The sequence below is a fragment of the Oncorhynchus nerka genome, linkage group LG23, assembly GCF_034236695.1.
Source record: "Oncorhynchus nerka isolate Pitt River linkage group LG23, Oner_Uvic_2.0, whole genome shotgun sequence".
Lineage (NCBI taxonomy): Eukaryota > Metazoa > Chordata > Actinopteri > Salmoniformes > Salmonidae > Oncorhynchus > Oncorhynchus nerka.
This window is the reverse complement of record NC_088418.1, coordinates 10,100,954-10,120,277: the sequence shown is the minus strand read 5'-3', so window position 1 is coordinate 10,120,277 and position 19,324 is coordinate 10,100,954. Positions and strand designations below refer to the sequence as shown.

General features: G+C 44.7%; 1 protein-coding gene across 2 annotated transcripts in view; it reads left to right on the top strand.

Annotated features, from left to right (window-relative positions):
* The window catches only part of LOC115107162 (ATP-binding cassette sub-family C member 3-like), an 83,936-nt gene that overhangs the window by 42,917 nt on the left and 21,695 nt on the right, over positions 1 to 19,324 (top strand). For both annotated transcript variants that reach the window (XM_065007842.1, XM_065007841.1), the window contains exons 9-23: positions 1,782 to 1,959; positions 2,191 to 2,352; positions 3,007 to 3,099; positions 4,160 to 4,363; positions 4,942 to 5,088; positions 6,195 to 6,282; positions 7,412 to 7,478; positions 7,574 to 7,700; positions 7,868 to 8,044; positions 8,256 to 8,423; positions 9,158 to 9,338; positions 9,842 to 9,947; positions 13,111 to 13,267; positions 13,417 to 13,624; positions 14,217 to 14,527. In XM_065007842.1, the coding sequence (XP_064863914.1) occupies positions 1,782 to 1,959; positions 2,191 to 2,352; positions 3,007 to 3,099; positions 4,160 to 4,363; positions 4,942 to 5,088; positions 6,195 to 6,282; positions 7,412 to 7,478; positions 7,574 to 7,700; positions 7,868 to 8,044; positions 8,256 to 8,423; positions 9,158 to 9,338; positions 9,842 to 9,947; positions 13,111 to 13,267; positions 13,417 to 13,624; positions 14,217 to 14,527 (2,374 nt within the window). The remainder of the gene's footprint in view (positions 1 to 1,781; positions 1,960 to 2,190; positions 2,353 to 3,006; positions 3,100 to 4,159; positions 4,364 to 4,941; positions 5,089 to 6,194; positions 6,283 to 7,411; positions 7,479 to 7,573; positions 7,701 to 7,867; positions 8,045 to 8,255; positions 8,424 to 9,157; positions 9,339 to 9,841; positions 9,948 to 13,110; positions 13,268 to 13,416; positions 13,625 to 14,216; positions 14,528 to 19,324) is intronic.

Here is a 19,324-nt window from a genome sequence, read left to right as displayed (position 1 = left end):
TTTATTGATCTCTCTCTCTCTCACTAGTTTATTGATCTCTCTCTCTCTCTCACTAGTTTATTGATCTCTCTCTCTCTCACTAGTTTATTGATCTCTCTCTCTCACTAGTTTATTGATCTCTCTCTCTCACTAGTTTATTGATCTCTCTCTCTCACTAGTTTATTGATCTCTCTCTCTCTCACTAGTTTATTGATCTCTCTCTCTCACTAGTTTATTGATCTCTCTCTCTCACTAGTTTATTGTTTATTGATCTCTCTCTCTCACTAGTTTATTGATCTCTCTCTCTCACTAGTTTATTGATCTCTCTCTCTCTAGTCTCATCTAGTTTATTGATCTCACTAGTTTATTGATCTCTCTCTCACTAGTTTATTGATCTCTCTCTCTCACTAGTTTATTGATCTCTCTCTCTCTCTCACTAGTTTATTGATCTCTCTCTCTCACTAGTTTTTATTGATCTCTCTCTCTCTCTCTCACTAGTTTATTGATCTCTCTCTCTCACTAGTTTATTGATCTCTCTCTCTCACTAGTTTATTGATCTCTCTCTCTCTCACTAGTTTATTGATCTCTCTCTCTCTCTCTCTCTCACTAGTTTATTGATCTCTCTCTCTCTCTCTCTCACTAGTTTATTGATCTCTCTCTCTCACTAGTTTATTGATCTCTCTCTCTCTCACTAGTTTATTGATCTCTCTCTCTCTCACTAGTTTATTGATCTCTCTCTCTCACTAGTTTATTGATCTCTCTCTCTCTCACTAGTTTATTGATCTCTCTCTCTCACTAGTTTATTGATCTCTCTCTCTCTAGTTTATTGATCTCTCTCTCTCACTAGTTTATTGATCTCTCTCTCTAGTTTATTGATCTCTCTCTCTCTCTAGTTTATTGATCTCTCTCTCTCACTAGTTTATTGATCTCTCTCTCTCACTAGTTTATTGATCTCTCTCTCTCTCACTAGTTTATTGATCTCTAGTTTATTGATCACTAGTTTATTGATCTCTCTCTCACTAGTTTATTGATCTCGCTCTCTCTCACTAGTTTATTGATCTCTCTCTCTCTCTCACTAGTTTATTGATCTCTCTCTCTCTCTCACTAGTTTATTGATCTCTCTCTCTCACTAGTTTATTGATCTCTCTCTCTCACTAGTTTATTGATCTCTCTCTCACTAGTTTATTGATCTCTCTCTCACTAGTTTATTGATCTCTCTCTCACTAGTTTATTGATCTCTCTCACTAGTTTATTGATCTCTCTCTCACTAGTTTATTGATCTCTCTCTCTCTCTAGTTTATTGATCTCTCTCTCTCACTAGTTTATTGATCTCTCTAGTTTATTCTCTCTCACTAGTTTATTGATCTCTCTCTCTCTCACTAGTTTATTGATCTCTCTCTCTCTCACTAGTTTATTGATCTCTCTCTCTCACTAGTTTATTGATCTCTCTCTCTAGTTTCTGATCTCTCTCTCTCACTAGTTTATTGATCTCTCTCTCTCACTAGTTTATTGATCTCTCTCTCTCACTAGTTTATTGATCTCTCTCTCTCACTAGTTTATTGATCTCTCTCTCTCACTAGTTTATTGATCTCTCTCTCTCTCTCTCACTAGTTTATTGATCTCTCTCTCTCACTAGTTTATTGATCTCTCTCTCTCTCACTAGTTTATTGATCTCTCTCTCTCTCTCTCACTAGTTTATTGATCTCGCTCTCTCTCACTAGTTTATTGATCTCTCTCTCTCTCACTAGTTTATTGATCTCTCTCTCTCACTAGTTTATTGATCTCGCTCTCTCTCTCACTAGTTTATTGATCTCGTTCACGAAGCAGAAGGAAGCTCCCACCTGGTGGGGTTATGCCCTGGCGTTCCTCATGTTCTTCACAGCCTTCCTCCAGACCCTCATCCTGCACCAACACTTCCAGTACTGCTTCGTCACCGGGATGAGGCTCCGCACCGCCATCATAGGAGCTATCTACAGGAAGGTACACACAGGCAGAATCTCTCTCTCTCTCTCACACACGCACACACACACACACACAGGAGCATACACGCACACACAGGAGCATACACACACACACAGGAGCATGCACGCACATACCCATATGCATGTATTCACGCAAACAGACATTCACTACAGTGGCGAAAGTACTGAATCTCTCTCTCTATCTTCTGTTCTGCCTCTATCTCTCTCTTTCTCTGTTCTCTCCCCCTAGTCTCTGATCATCACGAACGCTGCCAAGCGTACATCTACAGTGGGAGAGATAGTCAACCTGATGTCAGTGGACGCTCAGCGCTTCATGGATCTCACCACCTTTCTCAACATGCTGTGGTCCGCCCCACTTCAGATCATACTGGCGCTATACTTCCTGTGGCAGGTGGGTGGGTTCTTACCATGGAGGTGGGTTTATTAGTCCGCCATAGAATAACTAGTACACTGTAGGGGAAGTAGATCTAATGACATCTGTGTTGATTAGTCATGTCTGGTCTGTCTGTGTTGTTGAACCAGGGTCCATCTCTGTTGTGTTGATTGGTCATGCATTGCCTGTGTTGATTGGTCATGCCTTGCCTGTGTTTTTTGGTCATGCTTTGCCTGTGTTTTTTGGTCATGCCTTGCCTGTGTTTTTTGGTCATGCCTTGTCTGTGTTTTTTGGTCATGCCTTGTCTGTGTTGGTTGGTCATGCCTTGTCTGTGTTGGTTGGTCATGCCTTGTCTGTGTTGGTTGGTCATGCCTTGTCTGTGTTGGTTGGTCATGCCTTGTCTGTGTTGATTGGTCATGCCTTGTCTGTGTTGGTTGGTCATGCCTTGTCTCTGTGTTGGTTGGTCATGCCTTGTCTCTGTGTTGGTTGGTCATGCCTTGTCTCTGTGTTGATTGGTCATGCCTTGTCTCTGTGTTGATTGGTCATGCCTTGTCTCTGTGTTGATTGGTCCTGATTTTGTCTCTGTGTTGATTGGTCATGCCTTGTCTCTGTGTTGATTGGTCCTGATTTAGTCTCTGTGTTGATTGGTCATGCCTTGTCTCGGTGTTGTAGAACCTGGGTCCGTCAGTGCTGGCTGGTGTTGCTGTGATGATCCTCCTGATTCCTTTAAATGCTGCCATCGCTGTGAGGACACGAGCCTACCAGGTATACATAGCTCCCTCTGCTACTCTATGAGGGCTTATCATTGGGGACAAGGAGTTGAAGTAGTGGCGATGATGATTGTTATTAAGATGATAAAGTCTCATAGAAAATAAGTTGGTTGTTTAATCTAAGGGTCAATGTAGAAAAGGGTGCCCAACTTTTTACCACATAAATGCTAAGGGTCCAACAACAAAGCCCTGTATAGATCTGATGTGAGTTTGTACTACTGTGCTTCAAACTCTGCCTTTTTTGTATGTTGAGCAACCATATCTTCAATCTAAGCCTACTAGAATAATATGTGCCCTCAGGCCTGGAGAGAAGCAAAAAAATAATTCCGCTTCCCAAGAATAGTAAAGCCCACTTTACTGGCTCAAAGAGCCAACCAATGTGTTGAGAAATATGTTATGTCATGTCACACATATAACACTGCCTTGGCAGGAACTAATGGGGATCCATAATAAACTCGAGGAAGAATAGCTGCTGCCTTGGCAGGAACTAATGGGGATCCATAATAAACCCCAGGAAGAGTAGCTGCTGCCTTGGCAGGAACTAATGGAGATCCATAATAAACCCCAGGAAGAGTAGCTTCTGCCTTGGCAGGAACTAATGGGGATCCATAATAAACCCCAGGAAGAGTAGCTGCTGCCTTGGCAGGAACTAATGGAGATCCATAATAAACCCCAGGAAGAGTAGCTGCTGCCTTGGCAGGAACTAATCGGGATCCATAATAAACCCCAGGAAGAGTAGCTGCTGCCTTGGCAGGAACTAATGGGGATCCATAATAAACCCCAGGAAGAGTAGCTGCTGCCTTCGCAGGATCTAATGGGGATCCATAATAAACCCCAGGAAGAGTAGCTGCTGCCTTGGCAGGAACTAATGGGGATCCATAATAAATACAAAAACTATCAAAGCCTCTATTAATGAGTGTGAAATACTGTATTTTCCCTTGAAATCTGAAAAAGCATCAATAGTGAATATGCTCTCTAAAGTAGTGTTGTTTTGACATCTCCTCTACCTCCCCCTCTCACTCTCCCCCTCTAACCCCCCCACCCCTATCTCTCAGGTGGAGCAGATGCATTACAAGGATGCTCGCATCAAACTGATGAACGAGATTCTGAACGGGATCAAAGTGTTGAAGCTGTACGCCTGGGAGAACTCCTTTAAAGAGAAGGTTCTGGAGATCAGACAGAAAGAGCTCAATGTGCTCCGCAAGACGGCCTACCTCGGTGCTCTGTCTACCATGGCCTGGACCAGCGCACCATTCCTAGTACGGGACACACGCACAGCCTCTATATTGTCCTTGTTGTGCACTATGTACCATGTTTGCATAAGGAAGGACAACTCTGTAATATTTCTAAGATGACTAGCTGTAAGGGATTTCTTCCATTGACGGAGAGGCGGACCAAAGCGCAGCGTGGTTACTTTGATTCATGTTTTAATAAATCACTTCACATGAACAAACTAACAAGAACCGTGAAAACCCAAAACAGCCCTATCTGGTGCAAAACACAGAGACAGGAACAATCACCCACAAACACACAGTGAAACCCAGGCTACCTAAGTATGATTCTCAATCAGAGACAACTAATGACACCTGCCTCTGATTGAGAACCATACTAGGCCGAAACATAGAAATACCCCAAAACATAGAAAAACAAACATAGACTGCCCACCCAATTCACGCCCTGACCATACTAAATAAATACAAAACAAAGGAAATAAAGGTCAGAACGTGACACTAGCTCTTTTAGAGGAAGTGAGTACACTCTGACAGCTGCATTGCAGACCCATGAGCTGCCCAGAGGATCTACTTCCATGATTTTTTTTCTGTTAATGTCTCCTCAGGTTGCCTTGATGACGTTTGCAGTGTACGTGACAGTGGATAAAAATAACATTTTAGATGCGGAGAAAGCCTTTGTGTCTTTGTCTCTGTTTAACATCTTACGGTTCCCTCTCAATATGCTGCCCCAAGTCATCAGTAGTGTTGTACAGGTAGGCTCCCCTCCTCCTCACTCTGCTCCTCCTCCTCCTCACTCTGCTCCTCCTCCTCAGCTCACTCTGCTCCTCCTCCTCCTCACTCTGCTCCTCCTCCTCCTCACTCTCCTCCTCCTCACTCTGCTACTCCTCCTCCTATCACTCTCCTCCTCCTCACTCTGCTCCTCCTCACTCTGCTGCTCCTCCTCCTTTCCTCACTCTCCTCCTCCTCACTCTGCTCCTTCTCCTCCTCCTCACTCTGCTCCTCCTCCTCCTCACTCTGCTCCTCCTCCTCCTCACTCTGCTCCTTCTCCTCCTCCTCACTCTGCTCCTCCTCCTCCTCACTCTCCTCCTCCTCACTCTGCTCCTTCTCCTCCTCACTCTGCTCCTCCTCACTCTGCTGCTCCTCACTCTGCTCCTCCTCCTTTCCTCACTCTGCTCCTCCTCCTCCTCACTCTGCTCCTCCTCACTCTGCTGCTCCTCCTCCTGCTCCTTCTCCTCACTCTGCTCCTTCTCCTCCTCACTCTGCTCCTCCTCACTCTGCTGCTCCTCCTCCTCACTCTCCTCCTCCTCACTCTGCTCCTCCTCCTCCTCACTCTGCTCCTTCTCCTCCTCCTCACTCTGCTCCTCCTCACTCTGCTGCTCCTCCTCCTCCTCCTCACTCTCCTCCTCCTCCTCCTCCTCACTCTGCTCCTTCTCCTCCTCCTCACTCTGCTCCTCCTCCTCCTCACTCTGCTTCTTCTCCTCCTCACTCTCCTCCTCCTCACTCTGCTCCTCCTCCTCCTCACTCTGCTCCTCCTCTTCCTCACTCTGCTCCTCCTCACTCTGCTCCTCCTCCTCCTCACTCTGCTCCTTCTCCTCCTCACTCTGCTCCTCCTCACTCTGCTGCTCCTCCTCCTCCTCACTCTGCTCCTCCTCCTCCTCACTCTGCTCCTCCTCCTCCTCACTCTGCTCCTCCTCCTCACTCTGCTCCTCCTCCTCCTCACTCTGCTCCTTCTCCTCCTCCTCACTCTGCTCCTCCTCACTCTGCTGCTCCTCCTCCTCCTCACTCTGCTCCTCCTCTTACCCCTTCTGTCACTCCTCCTGTACGTGAGTATTGTGTTGACTCTGTAGCTTCTCATCAGGCCAGCGTGTCTCTGAAGCGTATCCAGGACTTCCTGAGTCATGAAGAGCTGGACCCAGAGTCCGTGGACAGGAATAACACAGCCACAGGTAAACATGGACGCAGCTGACTAAAGAACCAGCCCAAGCTGACCAAGAAACCAGATCAAACTTGGCTGGGCTGGTTCCATTTCACTCCCTAGGCTGTTCTGATAGGCCATAGGTTTTTCACTGACATGAAGGGATAGGATAATGGAAAGTTAATGGGACAGGGCCTCTGAGGCAATCTAATGGTCTGTTTCTGTTTAGTCATTCTAATGGTCTATGTTTCTGATAAGTCATGCTGACGTTGGCCGTTGCCATGGTTCCCCCATCTGCCATTATTGTGACGATTGCGTTTTCAATAAGTAACAATGGGGAGGTTGTAATACATTTTGGTTCTGCATACTGTAGTCATTACTCTTGGCTTTTGTAATATAAACATTTTGGACTCAGGGGTTAGACACAGGGGTTCCACAGTGTATAGTTTGGTGGCTTATTTCTGCTTTACCAAACGAGGAGAGTTACAAACTTCACACGCCAGTCAGAGTTATACTTAAGCTACGTCTTTAATAATAAGAGCTATGGCAATAGCCTTTTTGACTTTCAATGATGCGCCATTTCTAATGAACCATTGAAAGTGACGTCAGAAAAGTACAAAGATCTTTTATAGCCAAGATGCACCCCTCTCAACCTACATGACGAACCACAGATACATAGAATGGTCACAAGGTTAAGATTTTTATGAAAGATATCTATAAAACATAGCAGAGAGTTACTGCTGTGTCAACAGTTTTCATTGTAAAGACCAGTGTCTGGTCCTCCTACTCCAAACAGAAACCGTCTCACCCTGGTACGGTATATAGCACAAAAACATTACCTCATGTTATCTGGAATGCTCTTTAGGCTTTATTACCCAAAGACATGGTAAATCTCCTCTGTCAGTGTTATCTCATAGAGGCCCTCCTCAGTAGAACACACACAATGGTTAACAGAATACTCTATTCTGTTGAATAAAACAACCATTATAATGCAATACAAGCATTATAACATAATCTTGCAATTTTCCACGACAATAGTCATGGCTTTTCCTTCTTGGCTCTGAGACAGTTTGAATATATGCTTCCAGTTTGGTAATGCTGTGTCACGACGGGTGTTTTCCTAACTGCCTTTCACTCTTACACTGTGTTCTCCCCTTCAGATAGCTCAGTGACGGTTGTCAATGGGAAGTTCACCTGGGCAAAACAAGATCCTCCTGCTCTGCACAAGTAAGTTAGTGAGTTTTATCATGAAAAGGACAAATAACCATTTAAAGGGAAGGAATGTACTTTACTGATGTGCCCGTGTGTGTGTTTGTCCGCAGTATAAACCTGATGGTGCCGCAGGGCTCTCTGCTAGCGGTGGTTGGTCATGTAGGCTGTGGGAAGTCTTCCCTGGTGTCAGCTCTACTGGGAGAGATGGAGAAACTGGAGGGACACATCTCCATAAGGGTACATCTGCACTCAATTCATTTATACCAACCGAAGATTGATTGGTGGCTCAATTGCTTGATTGATTGAACGATTGATCGACTGATTGATTGTTAGGGTCTAGATTGATTTTTAGGGTCTAGTTGTAGTTTTCATCTGTACTGAGTTCCTTCACTCCTCTCCTCCAGGGTTCGGTGGCCTACGTCCCCCAGCAGGCCTGGATCCAGAACGCCACTCTCAGAGACAACATCCTATTTGGCAAGGCCTACAACGAGCAGAAGTACCGCTCTTGTCTGGAGGCTTGCGCCCTGACCCCTGACCTAGAAGTACTACCTGGAGGAGACCTGACCGAGATTGGAGAGAAGGTAGGGAGATGGGATAGAATCTAACATGGGTTGTTTTTGGAGCTAAAGGCCATGTTAGCCCACTGAACAAAAGCTTAGGCATTAGCTCTGGGAGCTAAATTGCATCTTCGAGTCTCAAAGGAATGACTTTTGAGATCAGTGATTTGCTTGTGATTGCTAGCTTGCTAGTGATTTCTCTCTCTCTCTGTCTACCTGTCCCTCCTTCCCTCAGGGTATCAACCTGTCTGGTGGCCAGAGACAGAGGGTGAGTCTGGCCAGAGCTCTGTACAACGAGGCAGATGTCTACCTACTGGATGACCCTCTGTCTGCCGTGGACTCCCACGTGGCCAAACACATCTTCGACCACGTCATTGGCCCAGGGGGGGTGCTGCAGGGCAAGGTGAGGAGAGTAGTCAATCTGCTCTGTTCTCCATACATTACAGAAGAAGAGAGACATTCTGAGGGGTAGCAGAGCAAAACGGACTAGTTAAATATATTGTCCTTTATCAACAATCTTTGGTTGTATGAGAAAGAGACCAGTCGGATGTCTTGTCCTTTATTAACAATCTTTGGTGGTCAGTCACTACATTGCCAATTTTGTCCATTCTAACATGGCTATCTCCTACAACTGACAAGTTCATAAGTTATATTCTGTGTAGTTCAGATAGTAAAACCCATTTGTAGAGTCCTCAACTACAATAGAGGAAGTAGTCACTCTTATTTGTGGTTTATTATTTTCCATCCGGTCTGCTGGTTGGTTTGGTAGCATATCTATGACTTTGTTGCGCTGATAAGAAACTTCAGTACAGAAGCTGGTTGGAATGTGCAGCACTTGGGTGTGTAAAGTCAGTATGTATATTGCAATATTTTATCGATATTTGTCTCAACATGCCAACATATTATCAGCACTTTTAATTTCCCTGACTGTTGAAAACACATTTTCTCATGCTCTCTTGTCTCTCTGTAGCAGATATGTATTGAGCAATATGTTTGGAACATCTATTTGCAATAAAATCGCAGTATCGAATGGCAATGCATACTGTTATCGGCACCTAAGAATACTAATAATATCGTATCGTGAGGTCCATGACAATTCCCAGCCTTAATGACAGAGCCTCTTTTCGTTTGCCCCAGACACGTATCTTGGTGACACATGGCATCAGCTTCCTGCCGCAGGTGGACAACATAATGGTGATGGTGGAGGGCAGAATGTCGGAGATGGGTTCATACCAGGAGCTGCTCCAACAGAACGGAGCTTTCGCTGAGTTCCTCAGAAACTATTCCCTGGAGGACGTCATAGAGGACGAGGCAACAGGTACAACTATCTGTTACTATAGCAGAGGGATTCAGAACTCTCTGAGGTCCGTAGATCTGCTGATTTTCTGGTTTCCCCGGTGTATCTTAGAGAGATATCTAAAACGGATACTATTGCTGTTTCTGCCTTTGGAGAGATATCTAAAACGGATACTATTGCTGTTTCTGCCTTTGGAGAGATATCTAAAACTGATACTATTGCTGTTTCTACCATTGGGATTCTACTGTTCAGCCTATACCAGTGCCTATCAATATTTGTCCTGGAAGGCGACTGGGTGTGCAAGCTACTGGATTTTGCTCCAGTCCTGCTCTAATAGATCTAATCAAGGTCCTAGTCAGCAGCTGATTAGATTATTCAGGTTTGTTAGAGTAGGGTTGGAACAAAACCCTGCATACCCAGTAGCTCTCTAGGAGGAGAGTTGCCAGCCCATACCCTACACCTGTAGGGTTGTGTACACCTGCTCCATAATTACCACGGTAACCATGTGACTCAACACTCCACAGTGGATTTGATTGATGAAGAAGAGGACTTCCCTGATGACGTCCTTAGCAACCATACAGACATGGTGGACAGTGAACCAGTGGTCGAGGTAAAGAGGAAGTTCATAAGGTACAGTATAAGCCTCTATAACAATTCATAAGGGACTCATAAGCCTCTGTAACTGGTCATAAGGCACTCATAAGCCTCTGTAACTGTTCATAAGGCACTCGTAAGCCTCTGTGACTGTTCATAAGGCACTCGTAAGCCTCTGTAGCAGTTCACAAGGCACTCATAAGCCTCTGTAGCAGTTCACAAGGCACTCATAAGCCTCTGTAGCAGTTCATAAGGCACTCATAAGCCTCTTAACAGTTCAGAAGGCACTCATAAGCCTCTAACAGGTCATAAGGCACTCATAAGCCTCTAACAGGTCATAAGGCATTCATAAGCCTCTAACAGGTCATAAGGCACTCATAAACCTCTAACAGGTCATAAGGCACTCATAAGCCTCTAACAGGTCATAAGGCACTCATAAGCCTCTAACAGGAACATAAGGCACTCATAAGCCTCTAACAGGTCATAAGGCACTCATAAGCCTCTAACAGGAACATAAGGCACTCATAAGCCTCTACTTCCGGGTTGGAGCAAGCGGTCGCATCCGAGCGCTTCGGTCTGCAGGTAGTATAACTACCTGCAGACAGGTAGGAAAACTTGCCTCCCTGCGGACCTGGCATCCTTTCACTCCCTCCTCTCTACATTTTCCTCTTCTGTCTCTGCTGCTAAAGCCACTTTCTACCACTCTAAATTCCAAGCATCTGCCTCTAACCCTAGGAAGCTCGTTGCCACCTTCTCCTCCCTCCTGAATCCTCCTCCCCCTCCTCCCTCTCTGCAGATGACTTCGTCAACCATTTTGAAAAGAAGGTCGACGACATCCGATCCTCGTTTGCTAAGTCAAACGACACCGCTGGTTCTGCTCACACTGCCCTACCCTGTGCTCTGACCTCTTTCTCCCCTCTCTCTCCAGATGAAATCTCGCGTCTTGTGACGGCCGGCCGCCCAACAACCTGCCCGCTTGACCCTATCCCCTCCTCTCTTCTCCAGACCATTTCCGGAGACCTTCTCCCTTACCTCACCTCGCTCATCAACTCATCCCTGACCGCTGGCTACGTCCCTTCCGTCTTCAAGAGAGCGAGAGTTGCACCCCTTCTGAAAAAACCTACACTCGATCCCTCCGATGTCAACAACTACAGACCAGTATCCCTTCTTTCTTTTCTCTCCAAAACTCTTGAACGTGCCGTCCTTGGCCAGCTCTCCCGCTATCTCTCTCAGAATGACCTTCTTGATCCAAATCAGTCAGGTTTCAAGACTAGTCATTCAACTGAGACTGCTCTTCTCTGTATCACGGAGGCGCTCCGCACTGCTAAAGCTAACTCTCTCTCCTCTGCTCTCATCCTTCTAGACCTATCGGCTGCCTTCGATACTGTGAACCATCAGATCCTCCTCTCCACCCTCTCCGAGTTGGGCATCTCCGGCGCGGCCCACGCTTGATTGCGTCCTACCTGACAGGTCGCTCCTACCAGGTGGCGTGGCAAGAATCTGTCTCCTCACCACGCGCTCTCACCACTGGCGTCCCCAGGGCTCTGTTCTAGGCCCTCTCCTATTCTCGCTATACACCAAGTCACTTGGCTCTGTCATAACCTCACATGGTCTCTCCTATCATTGCTATGCAGACGACACACAATTAATCTTCTCCTTTCCCCTTCTGATGACCAGGTGGCGAATCGCATCTCTGCATGTCTGGCAGACATATCAGTGTGGATGACGGATCACCACCTCAAGCTGAACCTCGGCAAGACGGAGCTGCTCTTCCTCCCGGGAAGGACTGCCCGTTCCATGATCTCGCCATCACGGTTGACAACTCCATTGTGTCCTCCTCCCAGAGCGCTAAGAACCTTGGCGTGATCCTGGACAACACCCTGTCGTTCTCAACTAACATCAAGACGGTGGCCCGTTCCTGTAGGTTCATGCTCTACAACATCCGCAGAGTACGACCCTGCCTCACACAGGAAGCGGTGCAGGTCCTAATCCAGGCACTTGTCATCTCCCGTCTGGATTACTGCAACTCGCTGTTGGCTGGGCTCCCTGCCTGTGCCATTAAACCCCTACAACTCATCCAGAACGCCGCAGCCCTTCTGGTGTTCAACCTTCCCAAGTTCTCTCACGTCACCCCGCTCCTCCGCTCTCTCCACTGGCTTCCAGTTGAAGCTCGCATCCGCTACAAGACCATGGTGCTTGCCTCACGGAGCTGTGAGGGGAACGGCACCTCAGTACCTCCAGGCTCTGATCAGGCCCTACACCCAAACAAGGGCACTGCGTTCATCCACCTCTGGCCTGCTCGCCTCCCTACCACTGAGGAAGTACAGTTCCCGCGCAGCCCAGTCAAAACTGTTCGCTGCTCTGGCCCCCCAATGGTGGAACAAACTCCCTCACGACGCCAGGACAGCGGAGTCAATCACCACCTTCCGGAGACACCTGAAACCCCACCTCTTTCAGGAATACCTAGGATAGGATAAAGTAATCCTTCTCACCCCCCTTAAAAGATTTAGATGCACTATTGTAAAGTGGCTGTTCCACTGGATGTCTTAAGGTGAATGCACCAATTTGTAAGTCACTCTGGATAAGAGCGTCTGCTAAATGACTTAAATGTAATGTAAATGTAACAGGTCATAAGGCACTCATAAGCCTCTAACAGGTCATAAGGCAGTCCCTCCAGGATTCCTTTGTGTTTTTGTGTGATAGTTGCAGTCCAAAATGCTTGATTTTGCTGCAGCAATTCCGATATTGTCATATTTGTCACATAAGTGCACTGAAGGGGGAAATGTTTGTTTGACGTGTTGCTTGATTGAATAATGTTATGCGCTAAAAATTCTGTTTTTGGACAAAAATGCGAGCCATGTTTTTGTAGTGTGGTGATCGCATGGTTATATGCGATAATATTGCAATGATTTTACTTTTATCTGGTAATTGTCAAATTTTCAAACCCTTGCATAATATCCAGGGAATTGTTGATTTTGCCAAAAAATTGCATACCACAGAATCGCAAAATCCTGAAGGGGCTTCGGTATGTTTAACCCCCTCTGTGATAGACAACTGCTGTATTCTATGTGGTTTTAGACTTAAGTTACTATCAAGCATTTTGCGAGAGAGTTATTTTTGAAAAGTACGATACACACAACGATTGATTGATTGATTGATTGATTGATTGACGGATCAATCACTTCCTCCTTCCCTGCAGGCAGATCAGCGTCATCTCAGGGGACCTGGAGAACCCAAGGAGCAAGTCTGTCCGGAGACGTTTGTGCAGCGAGAGGAAGCACGCTGAGCCTGACTCAGAGAAGAAACTACCCAAGGTGGAGAAACTTATCCAGGCAGAGACCACTGAGACAGGCAGAGTGAGTAGAGATATGGAGATACATCGTTTAGTATACCTGGTTGAGGGTGTGGACTTCTAAACTCTCCTACCTCCAGGTGTATTCCTAGACAGTACAACCTCTGACCTCTACCCTCTTAACCCTGACCTTTTATTAACCTCTCTCCTCAGGTGAAGAGCAAGGTGTTCTGGGAGTACGCCAAGGCAGTAGGGCCTCTGCTGACCCTCTTCATCTGTTTCCTGTACGGCTGTCAGAGCGCCGCTGCCATCGGAGCCAACGTCTGGCTGAGTCAGTGGACCAATGACGCGGCTCAGAACATGACTCAGGAGAATGTCAGCATGAGGGTGGGGGTGTATGCTGCCCTGGGCATAACACAAGGTGAGGAGACCTGCTGTTCATTACCTTAGGATAAGAATACCTGTCCAGGATAAGAATACCTGTCCAGGATAAGAATACCTGTCCAGGATAAGAATACCTGTCCAGGATAAGAATACCTGTCCAGTATAAGAATACCTGTACAGGATAAGAATACCTGTCCAGGATAAGAATACCTGTCCAGGATAAGAATACCTGTCCAGGATAAGAATACCTGTCCAGGATAAGAATACCTGTCCAGGATAAGAATACCTGTCCAGCTTAATGTGACGTCACTGGTGAAGAAAGTATCTCTACAGTTCAATATTTATAGCGATTACAACGTGGTTACATTTGTTCATGGTGTTTGGGTCGTTTGTCCCTAAGAGAGATTTAGTTATTGTAGGTGTTGTTGTGTATGTTTAACTTTTTGACTGTATGACGCTAACTATGAATGGTTGGTTTTGTGTGAGGACTTTGGCCTCTACCCCTCAGTAACACTAGAACCTTGATTTGAATTTCATTGAAAAGGGACTCCGCATTCAGGAGAGAGGACACATACAAAACCCACTGTCTCCTCAACCCTCATCTCCCTCCCTCCCTCCCTCCCTCTCAGGCATCCTGGTCATGGTCTCCTCCTTCACCCTGGCCATGGGGAACATCGGAGCAGCCAGGAAGCTCCACTATGCCCTCCTGGACAACAAGTTTCACACCCCTCAGTCTTTCTTTGACACCACCCCCATAGGCAGGGTCATCAACCGCTTCTCTAAGGACATCTACGTCATCGACGAGGCACTGCCCTCCACCGTTCTCATGTTCCTCGGGACCTTCTTCTCCTCTCTCTCCACCATGATAGTCATAGTGGCCAGCACCCCCATCTTCGCCGTGGTCATAGCTCCCCTGACTTTCATATACGTCTTCGTCCAGGTATTGGTTCTGTTCTGAGGAGCTAACAGTTGCTTGCTCTGCTCTCTAGGACAGGAGTTTATGGTGTCGAGTAATACTTTTCCTTTACATTTTTGCTTACGTTCCTGAATGCAGCATGCAGCGTCATGATTGGTGGAGCAGTTTATGTATCCTTTGAACTTTTTGTTTCTCTTCAGCTTTTTGTTTTCCTGTTATCAGTTTGAGTTTGCTCTACTCCTCCCTGTCTCTTCTTCCCTGACCATGCATTCACTTCCTCTCTCTTTCTCTCTCTTTACCTACACACGCCAACACACACATACATACAGAGCGTGCCATCTCGAGTCACCAACAGCCGGTACAGTAGTGAATAGTGAAGGAGGCTTCTGTTCTCCTGAGTTGTGTTTGTTGACTGAGACCCAGGAGAACACTGCTGTGTGCTCTTTACAACCTCACGTCCTTCTCAGGGACACGCTGGAGAATGGGGATTTATACTATAGAGTGGCGTAGGATGAAGTAGCCCCGAGGCAGTACAATTCTGATGTTTTTCACTTTTGACCAATCAGATCAGTTCTGAAAAAGATCTGATGTGAAAAGATCTGATAGGATTTGTCAAAAGACCAACAAGTGGGTATCTAGTGTGCTGCTGCCCTCTGGTGGTAAGCGAATGGAAAGACAACTTGTAGTCAGTCTGTTGCTACAGGTATCTGTCCACACGGTAGGGAGTTAGAGGTTATTTTGTTTCCTGTCCAACTATACAGGGTATTGATTAGCTTCAAGGTTTCCATACAGTGTCTTTACCCTTTGACCCAGGAAATTAATATGAGGGTCCTCTTGTGCCAAAATACTACATACCAGTGGTCTGTGAAGACCTGGTATTAGCCGAATCCCAACTTGAGTTAAGATGAATGAGTGCTGAGAGAAGAGAGAGAGAGAGAGACCACCTCCTCCTTTCAACCCGTTTGATCAGTTCCATAGAAAAGATGTAAAGAGATTTACATTAATCCTGACGTGAAAACGGTTTACTTTGTTTCTCGGTTTGTATGTTTCGCTGAGGGCTGCTGGGCCTTATGCTTGGTCATCATTTGTTTTAACATTATGCTTGGTCATCATTTTGTTTTACCAGTGGTCCAGTAGCTAGCAGTTTCCTGAAGTAGGAAAACTGATATATATTTCTGCCGGTGAACCATTTGAAACTGCAGTTCTTACGGGTCAATATAAGCCATGGTTCTGTGTGTTCACGTGCCTCTGGAGATGCTTACTATCTAACTGGAACAACGGCATATGATTCCTGTCCTTTTTTTGCTTTTGTCTTGGCATACTTTATATCTGCGTGGTCTTTTGTCTTGGCATACTTTATATCTGCGTGGTCTTTTGTCTTGGCATACTTTATATCTGCGTGGTCTTTTGTAATGGCATACTTTATATCTGCGTGGTCTTTTGTCTTGGCATACTTTATATCTGCGTGGTCTTTTGTCTTGGCATACTTTATATCTGCGTGGTCTTTTGTCTTGGCATACTTTATATCTGCGTGGTCTTTTGTCTTGGCATACTTTATATCTGCGTGGTCTTTTGTCTTGGCATACTTTATATCTGCGTGGTCTTTTGTCTTGGCATACTTTATATCTGCGTGGTCTTTTGTCTTGGCATACTTTATATATGCGTGGTCTTTTGTAACGGCATACTTTATATCTGCGTGGTCTTTTGTAACGGCATACTTTATATCTGCGTGGTCTTTTGTAACGGCATACTTTATATCTGCGTGGTCTTTTGTAACGGCATACTTTATATATGCGTGGTCTTTTGTAACGGCATACTTTATATCTGCGTGGTCTTTTGTAACGGCATACTTTATATCTGCGTGGTCTTTTGTAACGGCATACTTTATATCTGCGTGGTCTTTTGTAACGGCATACTTTATATCTGCGTGGTCTTTTGTAACGGCATACTTTATATCTGCGTGGTCTTTTGTAACGGCATACTTTATATATGCGTGGTCTTTTGTAACGGCATACTTTATATATGCGTGGTCTTTTGTAACGGCATACTTTATATCTGCGTGGTCTTTTGTAATGGCATACTTTATATCTGCGTGGTCTTTTGTCTTGGCATACTTTATATCTGCGTGGTCTTTTGTCTTGGCATACTTTATATCTGCGTGGTCTTTTGTAATGGCATACTTTATATCTGCGTGGTCTTTTGTCTTGGCATACTTTATATCTGCGTGGTCTTTTGTCTTGGCATACTTTATATCTGCGTGGTCTTTTGTCTTGGCATACTTTATATCTGCGTGGTCTTTTGTCTTGGCATACTTTATATCTCGTGGTCTTTTGTCTTGGCATACTTTATATCTGCGTGGTCTTTTGTAACGGCATACTTTATATCTGCGTGGTCTTTTGTAACGGCATACTTTATATCTGCGTGGTCTTTTGTAACGGCATACTTTATATCTGCGTGGTCTTTTGTAACGGCATACTTTATATCTGCGTGGTCTTTTGTAACGGCATACTTTATATCTGCGTGGTCTTTTGTAATGGCATACTTTATATATGCGTGGTCTTTTGTAACGGCATACTTTATATCTGCGTGGTCTTTTGTAATGGCATACTTTATATCTGCGTGGTCTTTTGTAATGGCATACTTTATATCTGCGTGGTCTTTTGTCTTGGCATACTTTATATCTGCGTGGTCTTTTGTAATGGCATACTTTATATCTGCGTGGTCTTTTGTCTTGGCATACTTTATATCTGCGTGGTCTTTTGTCTTGGCATACTTTATATCTGCGTGGTCTTTTGTAATGGCATACTTTATATCTGCGTGGTCTTTTGTCTTGGCATACTTTATATCTGCGTGGTCTTTTGTCTTGGCATACTTTATATCTGCGTGGTCTTTTGTCTTGGCATACTTTATATCTGCGTGGTCTTTTGTCTTGGCATACTTTATATCTGCGTGGTCTTTTGTCTTGGCATACTTTATATCTGCGTGGTCTTTTGTCTTGGCATACTTTATATATGCGTGGTCTTTTGTAACGGCATACTTTATATCTGCGTGGTCTTTTGTAACGGCATACTTTATATCTGCGTGGTCTTTTGTAACGGCATACTTTATATCTGCGTGGTCTTTTGTCTTGGCATACTTTATATCTGCGTGGTCTTTTGTCTTGGCATACTTTATATCTGCGTGGTCTTTTGTCTTGGCATACTTTATATCTGCGTGGTCTTTTGTAACGGCATACTTTATATCTGCGTGGTCTTTTGTAACGGCATACTTTATATCTGCGTGGTCTTTTGTAACGGCATACTTTATATCTGCGTGGTCTTTTGTCTTGGCATACTTTATATCTGCGTGGTCTTTTGTCTTGGCATACTTTATATCTGCGTGGTCTTTTGTCTTGGCATACTTTATATCTGCGTGGTCTTTTGTCTTGGCATACTTTATATCTGCGTGGTCTTTTGGAACGGCATACTTTATATCTGCGTGGTCTTTTGTCTTGGCATACTTTATATCTGCGTGGTCTTTTGTAATGGCATACTTTATATCTGCGTGGTCTTTTGTCTTGGCATACTTTATATCTGCGTGGTCTTTTGTCTTGGCATACTTTATATCTGCGTGGTCTTTTGTAATGGCATACTTTATATCTGCGTGGTCTTTTGTCTTGGCATACTTTATATCTGCGTGGTCTTTTGTCTTGGCATACTTTATATCTGCGTGGTCTTTTGTCTTGGCATACTTTATATCTGCGTGGTCTTTTGTCTTGGCATACTTTATATCTGCGTGGTCTTTTGTCTTGGCATACTTTATATCTGCGTGGTCTTTTGTAACGGCATACTTTATATCTGCGTGGTCTTTTGTAACGGCATACTTTATATCTGCGTGGTCTTTTGTAACGGCATACTTTATATATGCGTGGTCTTTTGTAACGGCATACTTTATATCTGCGTGGTCTTTTGTAACGGCATACTTTATATCTGCGTGGTCTTTTGTAACGGCATACTTTATATCTGCGTGGTCTTTTGTAACGGCATACTTTATATCTGCGTGGTCTTTTGTAACGGCATACTTTATATCTGCGTGGTCTTTTGTAACGGCATACTTTATATCTGCGTGGTCTTTTGTAACGGCATACTTTATATCTGCGTGGTCTTTTGTAACGGCATACTTTATATATGCGTGGTCTTTTGTAATGGCATACTTTATATATGCGTGGTCTTTTGTAACGGCATACTTTATATCTGCGTGGTCTTTTGTAATGGCATACTTTATATCTGCGTGGTCTTTTGTAATGGTATACTTTATATCTGCGTGGTCTTTTGTCTTGGCATACTTTATATCTGCGTGGTCTTTTGTCTTGGCATACTTTATATCTGCGTGGTCTTTTGTAACGGCATACTTTATATCTGCGTGGTCTTTTGTAACGGCATACTTTATATCTGCGTGGTCTTTTGTAACGGCATACTTTATATCTGCGTGGTCTTTTGTCTTGGCATACTTTATATCTGCGTGGTCTTTTGTCTTGGCATACTTTATATCTGCGTGGTCTTTTGTAATGGCATACTTTATATCTGCGTGGTCTTTTGTAATGGCATACTTTATATCTGCGTGGTCTTTTGTCTTGGCATACTTTATATCTGCGTGGTCTTGTCTTGGCAAACTTTATATCTGCGTGGTCTTTTGTCTTGGCATACTTTATATCTGCGTGGTCTTTTGTCTTGGCATACTTTATATCTGCGTGGTCTTTTGTAACGGCATACTTTATATCTGCGTGGTCTTTTGTAACGGCATACTTTATATCTGCGTGGTCTTTTGTAAACGGCATACTTT